Source organism: Coturnix japonica, chromosome 5, assembly GCF_054131305.1.
Source record: "Coturnix japonica strain WE chromosome 5, WE-NBRP24, whole genome shotgun sequence".
NCBI classification, from domain to species: Eukaryota; Metazoa; Chordata; class Aves; order Galliformes; family Phasianidae; genus Coturnix; species Coturnix japonica.
The window spans coordinates 14,216,565-14,231,195 of record NC_140667.1 but is presented as its reverse complement, the minus strand read 5'-3'; the positions used below and the strand labels follow the sequence as shown (position 1 = coordinate 14,231,195).

At 42.2% G+C, this 14,631-nt stretch overlaps 1 protein-coding gene across 6 annotated transcripts in view; it reads left to right on the top strand.

Annotated features, from left to right (window-relative positions):
* Window positions 1-14,631, top strand: part of FAR1 (fatty acyl-CoA reductase 1) — a 69,593-nt gene that overhangs the window by 27,576 nt on the left and 27,386 nt on the right. For 2 of the 6 annotated variants that reach the window (XM_015863938.3, XM_085550110.1), the window contains exon 1: window positions 12,792-12,882. The exons of 2 other annotated variants lie outside the window; for them this stretch is intronic. Coding sequence is in view for 1 of the 4 variants with exons in the window: in XM_085550109.1 (XP_085406235.1) it covers window positions 13,085-13,363 (279 nt within the window). In the remaining 3 variants the exon portion in view is untranslated. Of the gene's footprint in view, window positions 1-12,791; window positions 12,883-13,032; window positions 13,364-14,631 lie in introns of those variants that run through there. 2 more of the 6 variants (XM_085550109.1, XM_085550108.1) reach the window with 2 other exon arrangements.

Sequence of the window (14,631 nt, the reverse complement as noted above, 5' to 3'; positions counted from 1 at the left end):
CACTTGAAAATTGAAAATATATTTTCATAAATATTCCAGTAAGCTGGAAAATATTAAAAAAAAATAAAAAAAATTTAAAAAATAGAAAGGAGCTTCTCTGTAGGAATAAAACGATTTCAAAGTATGAGAGAAAAGCCATGGAGTCTGTTTCAGAATTCTAAATAGAAGTTGTGCATGGCAGTGGACCTCAGAGTCCCTGTTCACAGACCTCATAGATGTGAATCTAAGGAACACACTTGCCTCTTGCTAGTGGCCTCATTTCATTCCCCTGAAAACCCAGGCATGAGAGAAGAAAGAAGTGATGTCACACCTTGATGTGGAATCAGGATAGAGCTAGAGCTCACCTCTGTATTTGTGAGTCCAAACATGATCCCAGTCAATTAATCTAGACGTATATTGAAAGACTGAGGATCAGCCAAACCTCCTGTATGCCCAGAAGGCAGCAAAAGCTTAGTGTTGTTTCTTAGTTGCAGTATGACTACGTAGTTGATGCCTGATTTTTTCCAGATTATGTCACATTAAAGAGAACATACAACTTTGTCCAGTACATAAGCTTTCTGGAATATAACCCTTAATTACCTTATGCAACTGCAATAAAAAGGAGTTAGACTAGTGTCCCTTAAACGTAGTCATACAATGCGTATCTATTCCAGATTACGGAGATATCAGATAACCCATCTGGCTGTGCTAACCCCAGAACTAGGCAGTATCACTGCACTCAAGCTAATTAGCTGGGAGATGAGAGACAGCTTTTTGTTGGTTGCTCTGTGATGTATAATATACTATAGCATTAGTAGTCTTATCAGCTTGCTTCTGGGGTATGTTTCTCTGTTAACTTGCTAGGAATCACAGAATGGCCAGGGTTGGAAGGGTCCTCAAGGATCATGAAGCTCCAGCCCTCCTTCTGCAGGCAGGGCCACTAACTTCCCCATTTAATATTGGACCAGGCTGCCCGGGGCCTCATCCAACTTAGCCCTGAACACTTCCAGGGATGGGGCATCCACGGTCTCTCTGGGCAGCTGTTCCAGCACTTCACCACTCTCCTAGTAAAGAACTTCCCCCTGACATCCAACCAAAATCTTCCCTCTTTCAACTTAAAACCATTTCCCCTTGTCTTGCTGTTATCTACCCTTGTAAAGAGTTGACTCCCTTCCTATTTGTAGGCTCCGGTTAGGTACTGAAAGGCTGCAATTAGGTCACCCCGCAGCCACCTTTTCTCTAGACTGAACAAGCCCAGATTCCTGGCCTTTCCTTCTGTCTTTGTAGGGGAGGCGAATTTGCTTAGGCTTTTTTGTGCTCTGTCTCCTGCGAGGCAGACAGCTATAGCTGATTGGGTAAGGCCCTGGATGGAAAAAGGCCTCTTAAGAGTGTGAGAAGAGTACAGGCAGAGCATAAGATTGCCTGCACCATTAGCTGGTGGCAGAGCTCCATTTAATGACATTTCTGATAGGAAGAAATAGATACTGATCTGCCTGTAGCTAACAGCGTAGCTGACCACTAGTCTCCTAATTCATTGACAAGCATCAGATCCTGCTTAAAAACCCACTGGATCAGTGCTGTTGTGTTTTGAGAATTGTCTGCATCCTTCATCTTCTCCACAAGTGATGTAAAAGACTAGCAAAGGCATTTCATGCTATTACATTAAATTTAATCTGAAATCAGGAGCCTAAAATGTCTTTACCTGCCACTCCCATCATTTCTGCCTGGTATCACCAGAGCTGCATCCTTCTATCCTGACAGAGTTTGGTTTACTTTTCAAGGTTGCTTTTTTTCTGAATTTTCTGCTTTCATAATACCAGGATTGAGGATTAATTTCAAGATCTCTTTAGTGTATTTTGCCCTAAATTACTGCTGAGTGCTCTTACCTGCGCTGTAATTTAGGGTTTGGAAATTACAGAGCCCTGCAGTGCTGTGGTTGTACAAGATTCTTTGTTCATAGGCGTACAGCAGAGATTACCACCTACACACTAAAGGCAAAGAACAAAATGGAACACTCAAGCTCTGTGCTCATAGTGTGTCTACATTAATTCCAAAGCAACCACAGAGCCTTTCTCATGCATAGGTATTTATAGAAGCCATAGAGTTGAAATCAGTAGAAATTAGATTAATTGAAGCAGTGAAGTTTGCAGCCAGAGCAGTCAGATTCAATTTTGGATTTATTCAGACTTTGGAGATGGCTCTGCTTTCAGTTGGTTGGATGAGATGAAGCCCCTTCCGAGCAATTTTTTCCAAGCTTCTGATACCAAGGGACTCTAAGAAATTGTACCATCCTTTCTAATAAGGGGAGAGGGAGGTTGCTGCATTTCAGGCAAAATTCGTGAGACCCAGTGCTACAGTTTTCCTTCCCATGATATGCCATGGAAGGTGAAGGTGTTAGCTAGTGGAACTAGTAAACCTAAAGGCAGCGAATATGATTTCAAGGAAATTGATGTTGTATAAAATTAACTCGCAGTATAAAACACTATTTTATGCAATAACGGTTTGGGCAAAATCCTGTCCTGCATTAAGCAAGAAAAAAAAACCCACCTCACTCCATTTTCACCCCAAAAGTCAGGATCCAGACTATTGTCTAAGATAGGAGATCCTGTCCCACTGTGGAATAAAAACAGCTATTAACATGTTGCACAGAAGAAAAATGCTCAGTTTGATTTCTTCTGCAGTTGAGCCTCAGAGTTTACCAAGACAGTCTGAATACTTTGCAAAGGCATTTGATTTTCAGATGTCTGACTGCTTCAGCTTTTAATTGTAAACCCAGGTTATCTAAGCAATGCATTCAAGTCTGATCCTGCTAGTCAGTCCTGCCAAGAATAAAGAGCAATTTACAACTCAGAAGTCAGACAGTGGCTTCTCTCCATTGGAAAGTGGGATCTGTTTTTCTCAATAGGAGGATCCTCAATAGGAGGATGGATTTTCTAATGCTTATCTTGTCTATCACCTACATCTCTCTTGTGAATAATTTGTTGTATGAAGTGGAGCATTGAGTAGGTGATCATTGAAGATTCACTCACAGGGGATGTTGCAGCCTGCTGACGAGGGCACTCCCACAGAACATGGAAACAAAAATTACACTGAGGATACTGATTAGGAGAGTGAGAACTGAAATCAGGTCAGGCAACTCTTTAGATTTCTCCAAGATGAGTTCCCAGCTCAGAATGCCAAGTCCTGCAGCGTTCATGCCAATTACAGTCAGACTGATTATTCTTAGGATGGGGTTTCTCTTTTTCTGCCTGAGCAGAAGTATATGTATTTAAAACAGCAACTCTGACACATTTAGGCTGCAGTAGACCACCTTTACGTTACAATGACAAACTGTACACTTATCCTGCTCTATTAAGCCAAAGATTTTTACTTATTTATGTATTTAACCAGAAAGATACAGCTATGTTCTGCTAAGATCTATGTAGAAGATGAGCCCCTGCAGTCTCAGCTGAAATAAAGGGAATATTTGAAACTTTTTTTCCAGCTCAGCTGGTCAGAGGAGAGTTCATCACACTGAGTAATGGGACAAGAGTTTTTTAAGCATCTTTAAAGCTCAAAAGACAAAGATGAAGGTCCAAGAATGAGGGAATTTTTTCCTCTGTGTTGTCTAGGCATCAAAATATTTTCATAGAATCAGAATATCCACAGTTGAAAGGTACACACGCGGCTTGTTGAGTCCAGCAATCAGACTGCACACAGGACCCCAAAAACCAAACTCTATGCCTGAGAGCATTGTCCAAACACTCCTTGAGCTCTGGCAGCTCAGTGCTGTGACAGGTTCCCTGGGAGGCCTGTTCCAATGCCAAACCACTCTTTCTGTGCAGAACTTTTTCCATTTCCTGAAATTCCCCTGGTGCAGCTTCATGCATTCCCTTGGGCCGTACTGCTGGTTACAGGAGGGAAGAGATCAGTGCTCCCCTCATGAGGAAAATGTCAACTATGACGAGATCTCATATTTTCCATCATTATATTCATCTGCCCCATAAATATGTAGGTAGTAATACGGTGTGAACGTCACTGAATAATTTTCTTGTTTTACCCTTTATTTACCTGCTTTTCCCATGACAGCAGCTACCTTTCCGCTTGCCAGAAAATTCAGATAGTAACAACCTGAAGCCTTAAGAAAATGATACTCCATGTGAATCCATGTCAAGGGAAAAGGACATGCTTTTGCACAGCAGGATTACCCCATGGCAGCACCAGAGGATTGCTAACCTCACAACAGCTGCCAAGTTTGAAAAGATTGTTGCGTTATTAAGTCTGAATGAACAAAGGCACTGTTCTTGATGACCAAGGACAACTACACTTTGGGGTTGCACTGCAGAGATGCTGCTATGACAATGAGCACTAAGGGAAAGTAGTACCACACCAAGCTGGCAGCTCTTTTGAATTTCTGCACCCTCCGTACCATGGTCACTATGGAGACACATCATTGCAGATGGTCACATCGTAGGCAAATGTGCCTTCCAGCATTGCTCTGCAGATCCAGTTCCAGATCCCATAGACATACACTGTAAAGGATTTCTTTTCATCTTTCTCCCCACAACAATCAGCATCAGCAGCTCCCTGAACTAGCATGTCTGATTGCAATTAAAATACTTACAGCTCTTTTTGAATATGTCTTTAAGGTGAAGAGCATGAGGCTTAGTGGAATAAGTAGCAAATTAACTCAAAGCTGCAGAGAATGGATGCATATTGCTTATCTGATCTGATCTGATGCTATGCCAGCAGCTTTGAAAGGGCCGATAATAGCAGGACAAGGGGAAATGGTTTTAAGTTGAAAGAGGGAAGATTTAGGTTGGATGTCTGGGGGAAGTTCTTTGCTATGAGAGTGGTGAGGTGCTGGAACAGCTGCCCAGGGAGGTTGTGGATGCCCTGTCCCTGGAGGTGTTCAAGGCCAGGTTGGATGGGGCCCTGGGCAACCTGATCTAGTAAACATGGAAGCTTGGTGGCTCTGCCAGGCAGGGGGTTGGAACTTCATGATCCTTGAGGTCCCTTCCAACCCAGGTCACTCTGTGATTCTGTAAAAAGAAAGGTCTCTGGAGACAGTACCTTTGAGGGAAGATGTTTTGCTTGTAATAAAGGATAGCAATAAACTGTATAACAGAACAACAACAGAAATTATGAAGTAATCATTGTGAACAAAGACAAAAGCTTGTGTAATTTATGTAATTACAGAGGTATATAAGTGACTGTCCTTGTTTAAGTGAACTACATTTTGGTGTGCGTAGTCAGTCCATGAAGACAAATTATGAAGCCTATGTAAGAAGAATGTCACTAAAACAGAAATAGGTGGGGGAACAGAACATGAATTAAAAGGTAACAAATCTTAATATGTGATACATAATTAATAATTAAGTACTTTTCAGCATTCAGATATGGAAAACTAATAGGTAAAGTGAGGAAAAGCAAAGCATACAATGAGAAGATAAAATGGCAGCAAGTAATGTTCACATGTGGTTACATGCTAATGAAACTCACAGATAAAGTGAAGATTCATCATCAACACAGATAGTTAATTACGACATTGGATTATCACATAAAGACCCTACAGCCTAGAGAAATACAAATGAGAAGAAATTTCATTTATATAGAAATATGCAGTTTTGTGTATGGGAAGAAATAACAGTGCTACATGGTAGAATATCAACAGTTTTAAATAATGGAAGAGGAAACCAGAATGTATTAACCAAATCCCAATTTTTCTGAACTGCTGACATGAAGTAGTTATAAGAAAAATAACTATAAGCCTAAGCTGCCATCAAGAGATCTGTTTTCAGTAGAGGTATGAAAATATTTTGGCTGCAGATCTCAGTGAAACTTCATCTGGAATATCCTGTAAATTTATGCATCAAGTCTGGAAAATATGTGAAGAATGTCTCCCAGAATATTTTAGGAGATGACAATATGTGGCTATTCTAGACCAATGAGATGAAGGCTGAAATGGGATATAATTGTTCTCTACACGTATATTGATGTGGAAATGGAACTGTTGAATCAGAAAGCAAATGCTGGCAAAGAAACAAAGGTACACATTGATAAATATATTTAGATGGGAAATTAAAGGGCAATTAAAAGAAAACTAAAAGAAGCAAAGTACATCTATGTTAAAAATGGAACATAATTGTTTTACAGAGGGACTTTTCTGACTCAGTGCCTCTGATAGCTGGGCACCAGAACACTGAGCTCATTAGTCTTCTTCTAATCCTATGTTCATAACTATGCTGCCTATCTTCCAGCTTTTTTTCAGCCAGTTTGATACTCCTAATTGAGCAATAGCTTTCGCATCTTTAAATCTGATACCTTTCAACAGGTCTTTTCTATCCAAAATCTGTTCTTTACTGAGATATTTCATTTTAGTCCAATGATTCAAATAGCCACCTTCTTAAATAGCATGATAAACTAAGCCTCACATGGCCTCTGTCCTTACTGTTAAAGCATCACTTCAATCTATGGCACCCCTCATAGGTATCAGCCATTCTAAAATACACCAGCATGGTAACCATTACAAATAACAACTGTTTTAATCAGGCTTATTTTTATTTTTTTCTTCTCCACCCCCCAAAATAAAGAGACCTTCTAAGATATCTCCAAAGAAATTAAGTTTTGTACTTTGGATCTCAGGATGGGTACTTCTGCTTTTAAGTGAAGCAATGAAAATGCAATGAAATTTTTGCATATTCATGCAGGAAAAGATAAGAATCAGCCATAGCTGATAGCTGAGGAGCTTTAGGCCTAAAAGACAGAATAATGCCTTGTGAAAAGACCAGGCTGTGCAAGGCCTGTATTTTTAGTGTATCTGGTCTTTCAGTGGATGCTTTATTCCCTTATTTTTATTATTTTTATATTTTTTAATTTTGAAGAAGTTGGTGCAAATGAAATATGCCAATACAAACTGATTTTAAGTGAAGTCATACCTAATAACTATAAAATATGTGACAGCATCCCATAGAGAAGAAGTGAGTACAGAAGTGGATGCAAAAGTTGCTTGTCAAATTTCTGTAAGGTCCGTTTTGATAGTACAGTATATTTATTAATATCTTCTGTTCAAAAAGGGAAGATAGCTCATAATGTATAGAATCAGCAAGCTGAAAAAGATAGCTGAAGTGAACAATATCAGTGTTCCTTTCTAGAATATTCAAGTACTCCTGAAGACTGAAGCAAAAGAAGATTGAATGAAATTTAATAGTACTGGGTATTAGGCAGTGAATTGAGACTGTTATGAGTCTGTTGAATGCTGGAGGTTTGTTTGCTAGAAATCTACACAGAAGTACATGTGTATACAAATGTGATTTCAAGCAGCTATGAAGGATAATACCTAGGAGAAACATTTCCAGTACAGGCTAAGAAGTACCACTCAGCAGTACAAAGTTACACATTGCTTTGATTGCTATACATTTTTATAGTCAGTAGGCTAAAGGAAGATGAAATGAGGACAGAAAAAGTACAGATCAAAGCTACTAGAATGACTTGGAAAGTGAAACCTCCTTTCATGACAGAAGACTAAAATCACTTATTTAACTTATCAAAGCAGATGCTGTTGTAGAATGCGGTTATTCTTTATGAATTCAACAGAGAATGAGCATTAGTTAGGATAAAGATATATTTAAAATAAAACAAATATGTAAACATTTGAAGAAACAAGGGGTATGGCATGTTCAGGATATGTGTATTCATGCAGGAAAAGATAAGAATTTAGAAGGCATGTTTGGAAATGGGGATGAGATTCCTAACCATCAGAGGAAGGAAAATTTGGAGCAATCTTGTAACAGGAGTAATGCAAGCAAGACAGCTTTATTTGTGAGAATAATTATATCATAGATATATAATGTGGTTTTCTATAAAAGCACAATTTGGCAGATGATACTTAATAGGGAGGAGAGGATAATAAACCAGTTAAGTGCATTCCCATTCAGAGGCACCTCAGCAGGCTGCAGAAATGGTCTTGTGTGAACGTTATCAGGTTAAACAAACCGAAATGCCAAGTCCTGCACTTGGAAAGGGGGAACTTCATGCATCCGTACAGGTGGCACCAACCGAGTAGGAAGTACCTTTGCAGAAAAGGCACTGGAGATCTCAGTGGACAGCAGGATGACCATGAGCCAGCAACATGCCCTCACAGCATGGGGGAATGGTTTTAAGTTGAGACAGGGGAGATTTAGGTTAGATATTAGGAGGAAGTTTTTCACACAGAGGGTGGTGACGCACTGGAACAGGTTGCCCAAGAGGCTGTGGGTGCCCCGTCCCTGGAGGCATTCAAGGCCAGGCTGGATGTGGCTCTGGGCAGCCTGGTCTGGTGGTTGGTGACCCTGCACACAGCAGGGGGTTGAAACTGGATGATCATTGTGGTCCTTTTCGACCCAGGCCATTCTATGATTATATGATTCTATGAAACTTCCTGGAATGCAATAGCAAATGCATTGCCAGCTTGGTCCTTCCCCTCTGCCTAGCACAAGTGAGACCCTTTTGGGGTCACAGTCGAAAAGAGACATTCTGGAACAATTCCAGTGAAGGAACATTTAAATAGTGAAGTTACTGAAGCATTTGTCATGTGAGGAGAGGCTGAGGGAGGAGCTGCAACTGTTCAGCCTGGAGAAAGGAAGGCTCAGGGGCTGTTTGAGTAACATGTATATGTTGCGAAGAAGACTGAATATCAGTGTGTAGAAGTTGGAGCCAGACTGTTCTCAGTGATGTCCAGCAACAGAATTGGAGGCAATGAACACAAATTGAAACACACGGAATTCAGATTAAAGAAATAAATTCAATTGCAAACAATATATTTCAAGTTACGCATCCAGTTTGTACACCTCTACCTATTATGTGTAAATACATTCAGGGTTAAATTTAAAAAAAAACACCCAGAATGATACATAAATATGCTTAGTCAGTTGATTGATTAGTAAAATACAAGAGCGCTTGACCAAACTCAGCACTGAGTCTTTGGGCAGTAAAATTTTAGCAGTTTCCACTCATGCAGAGTTTGCTTTGTCTTCAATCCAGAGATATATTGTAGTCCTTTAACTAGTCATAATACACAGCTGAATATAATTTCCTGGACTTTTCCTGAACTGGTTTAACTAGTTTTGGTCAGGCTTTTTACTCAGAACCATATCACCTCAGATTAGGAAACAAATAGTTTTAACTATATGAATTAAAGTGTTCCACACCTCATAATCATCTCAGTATTTAAGCTTCTCTAAAATTGTATCGCCCATGTCACGTAAAATGCAGAAGCAGGTTTGCAAATTCTACCCTATGAATCTGCAGCTGGACTTTGTGAATACTCATATTGTCATAAATACAGTTTGTTTGTAAACATCTTCTATACATACATCCCAAAGTAAGGATCCTATCAGCACAAGCACAAATGAAATGGTACAGAGTGTAAATTTGCTGAACAGAAGTTTCCTGTGTTCATATACCTGGAAGCATGGAAAGTAAAAATGTATGTTGACCAATCCTTTAATAAATGGGTTGCATTTATCAAGAAATATAACTGAGTATCCATATCGTTCACACAATTAGTTAACTTGTGATATATACATTCCTTATTTTATGCAAAAATACCAAACACATTGTAATTCATCCACACCTTAATGAAATAAAGATACCTGACTGTTTACATAAAAACAGTTCTGAGGTATTTAATGATGAAGGTATGCACGGAGATTTTCTATCTGAACAGTGTTCCTGTAGCACGACCATTTGTAGTGATTTGGTATTTGCCCTCTCTTCCTTCAGCCAGTAGCACCTTTTTCAGATCACAAAGTAGGGAGATGGGGGAACCCAGTCTGAGGAGTGGAGTGTGAAAGTAAAGGGCAGCAAAAGGTACAAAGTTTGTACAGTTTGTGGACTTGCTTATAATTGGAGAGATGCAATGAATTGTCCCTAAAAGAGTTCCTGTCAGTGAAATAACATACAGCTGTTGGTCAGAAACTTAAATGGAGATAAAGATATGATCAGGGTCTCTCTGTCCATTTGACCCCTGACTGAATGTAGACATTCATTTCATACTCTCACAGATACCAAACCAAGATCTGGCTTTTCAAGCACTTGTATTTGTTTACCTATAGATTTCTATAACCCTCTGGTATACAAATTGATTGATTGATTGATTTTTAATTGGATAATAGAGTTCTGAATACTTTAAAACACCTTTTGAAATAGAAGCTAATGCAAACCCGTGGTGTTCTTTGTTTGTGTCTTTGTTTTGGGGGGAGGTGAGGAGAGTGGCTGGTGGTGGTGGAAGCTGGTAATTGACTCAGCATTCCCAAACTAGAGCATGTTTGTATTGATGTTGCCTGATCTTTTTTTTTTCTTCAGCAATAACTAACTCACATAGCTACCATGTATAACCAGTTTGGTAGGTTCTTGGAAACAGCCATATGTGGCTGTATTTCAATGCAAATGCATCGTGATTCTGTGTCAATATGATGTTTTCCTGTTCATAAATAATGTAGGAGAGATAAATTAATTGTGACTTCCACAGAACTGTCTGGAAGAAAATCCTAATTAGGTCTCACAATACCCTCACCATTTTGGAGGCTTTTGAGATGCTAGAAAAGTTCTACAGCGTTGTGAACTCACACTGCACTACCTTGATACTTGTGCTTTTCCTCTATTCTGCCATCCAATTTGCTTTAAAGTTCTGGTGCCAAACTTGTTTTATTATTGTTGTTACAGATGACAATTTATAGTGAGCTGTCATTGTATGTCATTAATGAACTAAGATGCTTAGGTGATGTGGTATTTATTCCATACAACCTTGAAAGTCACACTATTTTTTAGATGTTTTTAAAAAACAACACAAGACAAAAAACAATGCTAAGACCCCACTGAAATACTTCACTGAAATACTACTAATGCTAGCCCCATTATTTCCAGGTGGTGTCACAGTCACATTTTACAAAACAGCTTCTGAAAACATCTACTTACGTTTTACTACTGTAATAATTTGAGATACTTTAATTTGAATATTGCCTAAAAGAGTGCAGTCTTCTTCCCTTCCCTTCCCTTCCCTTCCCTTCCCTTCCCTTCCCTTCCCTTCCCTTCCCTTCCCTTCCCTTCCCTTCCCTTCCCTTCCCTTCCCTTCCCTTCCCTTCCCTTCCCTTCCCTTCCCTTCCCTTCCCTTCCCTTCCCTTCCCTTCCCTTCCCTTCCTCCCTTCCTTTCCTTCTTTCTCTCTCTCTCTCTTTCTTTCTCTTTTTTCTCTCTTCTTTCCCTTCTTTATTACCTTCCTTCCTTTCTTCCTTCCTTTCTCTTTCTTTCTTTCTTTCTTTCTTTCTTTCTTTCTTTCTTTCTTTCTTTCTTTCTTTCTTTCTTTCTTTCTTTCTTTCTTTCTTTCTTTCTTTTTTCTTTCTTTTTCTTTCTTTTTCTTTCTTTCTTTCTTTCTTTCTTTCTTTCTTTCTTTCTTTCTTTCTTTCTTTCTTTCTTTCTTTCTTTCTTTCTTTCTTTCTTTCTTTCTTTCTTTCTTTCTTTCTTTCCTTCTTTCCTTCTTTCCTTCTTTCCTTCTTTCCTTCTTTTTTCTCTCTTTTTAAAATATAGTTTCTTAAGAGTAGTTTTGTACTGAAAGTGCAACTGTATCTGTAGGCTTTTAGATTACTGAGGAATTAGAATTGGAAGAGCTTCATCCCTGAAGTCAAAAAGGCCGCCATAGTAGTAACATCAAACAGGACTGTGGGAAACGTGAGCTCTGACCTGTGTGCCAGTTGCCTGGTTTTCCTATGTGACAGATGAGCAGCTCACTGGCTTCATTGAGCAGAGTTCTCCAAGGAACACTTGAAATGTTGCCCACTAACAGCTATGGTAAAGAGCTCAGAGTCAAGTGATTCCTGGGTCCTCTGCCAACAGGGGAATGTTTTCATACACAGAGCAGGTTTTTACTGCTATAGAGTAAATCAATCACGACAGACTCGTCTAAGAATGAGGAGAAAGAAACCGAATGGCTTCAGATTGCATGAGCACACAGCCCACTGTGCATGAGCACACAACCCACTCTCATGGCCCAGATCAGGCAGAAACTGTTTTGAAAAAGTAACATGCGGTTGCATCAGCCCAGTCTGTGTTTACAGCAGTTCTCATACAATAGTTTGTATGGATGCTAATCTGAACTGATACTGGTTGGGCAAGCTTATATTGGGTGTTTCCTAACTTTTTGAATGCTGGATTTTTTTTAAACTCTTCTGCGTGTCCATCTGTGCAATAATGCGTTGTGAAAGCAGCGGCACACTGACAGACATGGCACAACGGCACGCCGCCTTGTGCAGCACAGGGATATTTGGTAAGGAACGGTGAGGAAAGCCCTGCGCAATGGTTAGCAGAGGTGTGATGCCTGCCAGCACTACACGAGGCACGGCATGTGCTCCTTGGGCAGCTGCTGCACTTGTAGGTGTGATGCTCAGCATTTCTCTAGCCCGCTTGCAGCCCAGGTGCCGGCTCACTAAAGCACTCAGCAGGTTCTGCTTCTGCTTCAGCACTTCCGTGGCCCTGGCAGCGCTGAAATCTTTGTCCTGGTTCTAACACCGCTGCCCAATCTCCGTGCTTAATCTCGCGGCCTCCACACAGGCAGCTTCCGCCGCCATAGCATCCCCTCAGCGACACGCAGCGCTGCGGCCTCCAGTGACGGTGAGCACCGCGCCGCCATCGCGCAGCGTCCACCCGCCGACCCCCCCCCCCGCTCCTCCGCCGTCTGGGTGTGGCTCCCTCCCGCCGCCAACCCCCGGCGTCCTCGTCCCTCCGAGCGGCGGGGCCGGGAGCCAATGGGCGGGCGGGTGCCGTGTGCGCAACGACCAACGGGAGCGGCCCTTTTAGGACCACTGACTGTGCGGGGAGCTCGGAGTGGGTGCGGGGAGCGCGTTGTGCGGAGCGGGGCACGGCATCTCGGCGGGGGCTGCCGCCCGGAGCAGGTGAGCGGCGGCCTCGGATGCGGTGGGAGCTTGGGCCGGGCCCGCTGCCCCGTGCGGCCGCTCCATCCGCCCGGGAGGGGCAGCCGGGCGTTTCTGGGAGGCTCCTGGCGTGGGGGGGCAGACTTGGAGCTGGGGGCCCCGAGGGGCGGCCAGGGGGAGGGCCGCGATTCGGGGGCTGGAGAGCAATCGCCTTAAAAAAGAGATGATGGGGGGGCAGGAAGGAAACCGAAAAATCCCCGGGTTTCTCCTGGCGGCTGCGCTCCCGCGTGGGCGAGGCCGAAAGCCCCGCAGCGTGCGCTGGCCGGCTCCACCTGCCGCCGGGTCTCTGCCCATCGCTCCGACAGCCCCTCGCGGGCGGCCCGGCCTCCTTCATTCCGGGGTTGCCCCCGCGGCTCTTCCCCTTTCTCGGAACCGTCGCGGTTGCGGCCGGGGAGCGGCCTCGCAGGAAGGGGTCACGGGTTGCTCGCCCCGTCGGAAAGAGGTGGGGGAGAGAACCGAAACATTGCCCGGCTGGGTCGTGTGTGAGCTGAGAGTAGCTTGAAAGCTGCTGTAGCATCAGTGTGTGCATCACCACTGTGCTCTGAGAAGAGGTTTAGGGCCCTTGTGGGGAAGGGGCAGCATGGGTCTTCAGGAGTGAAGAAGTGCAGCTCTATAGTGATACAGCCAGCCTGTAATTGAAACCAGCTGCAATCTCATGGGAATAGAAGCCTTTAATTTCATTTAACCTACTTCCCACCTTTAGCACCTGAAAGGTTTTGATATTTTAATAACATTTAATAGTAACCAAAACAGAATTAGATCGCACGGCCCTTTGGGTACCTAGAGCAGCCATCTGTACCATAGCAAGCTTAAATTTTGCCTGCTCCCATCTCTTGCTGTTTGTGGTATGTTATTGAAATAACTTACAGGTTATGTATTAAGATATTTCTAAGTTTGGCGCTTCTCACTTTTTCTGCTCTGTTTTTAAATTGCTAAAAATCAGCCTTTTCTTTACCCAGAAACTTTTTAAACGGGCCATGAAGAATGAGCTGTGAGGTTCTGCAGTACCTAGAACAGACAGTAAAACAGAATGCAGATCTAGCTGTGTAACCATTGACTTTGAGTTTTGGGTCTTAATGCTGGACTGTGGGGCTAATCAGTTTTACCACTGAGAGAAATTTTAACAGCAACAGTGAAGTATGTTGTTTTCCATCATGTGTCTCTGATGTGAAGGTGTGTGTTTGCCAATAACTTGAATCTTTCCCATAGTTAGAGAAAAGCACAGCTTGTTCTTCCTCAGCACTCGATGCTTGAGCATAAAATACAAGGTTAGTCAGGAAGCAGAACCCAAACTTGTCTGTTAGTAAATACTTTCTGCCCTCTGGTACAGGGTATTCTTAAGGTTTTGCTTTAAGCCTGTGGGATATCTGCTAGCCAGATGTGAGCACAGAGCATCACCAAGTGTTGCCTTTCTAGTGTATCTCCTGATGGTATCTTGGAGTAATACATGTATTGAAGTGGCTGCACTAACAGATCTCCTGCAAGTGGAGAAGGTGGTGATGTCTGTCTGTAGGACCTTCTAGTCCCTAAGAGGATGAACTGAGGCTCCTCTCCTGCTTCCTCATGACGGGAAAACAGCGTCCCATGTCATCTTCCTGTTTTCAACTTCTAGCACTTGTAAGGTCTTGTGGTTCCAGTGCTGTTGCACTGCAAGTACGTGGAAGGGATCTATAGTAAACTAAAGCGGCCAGGCGTTCTTAGCAGCTGTTT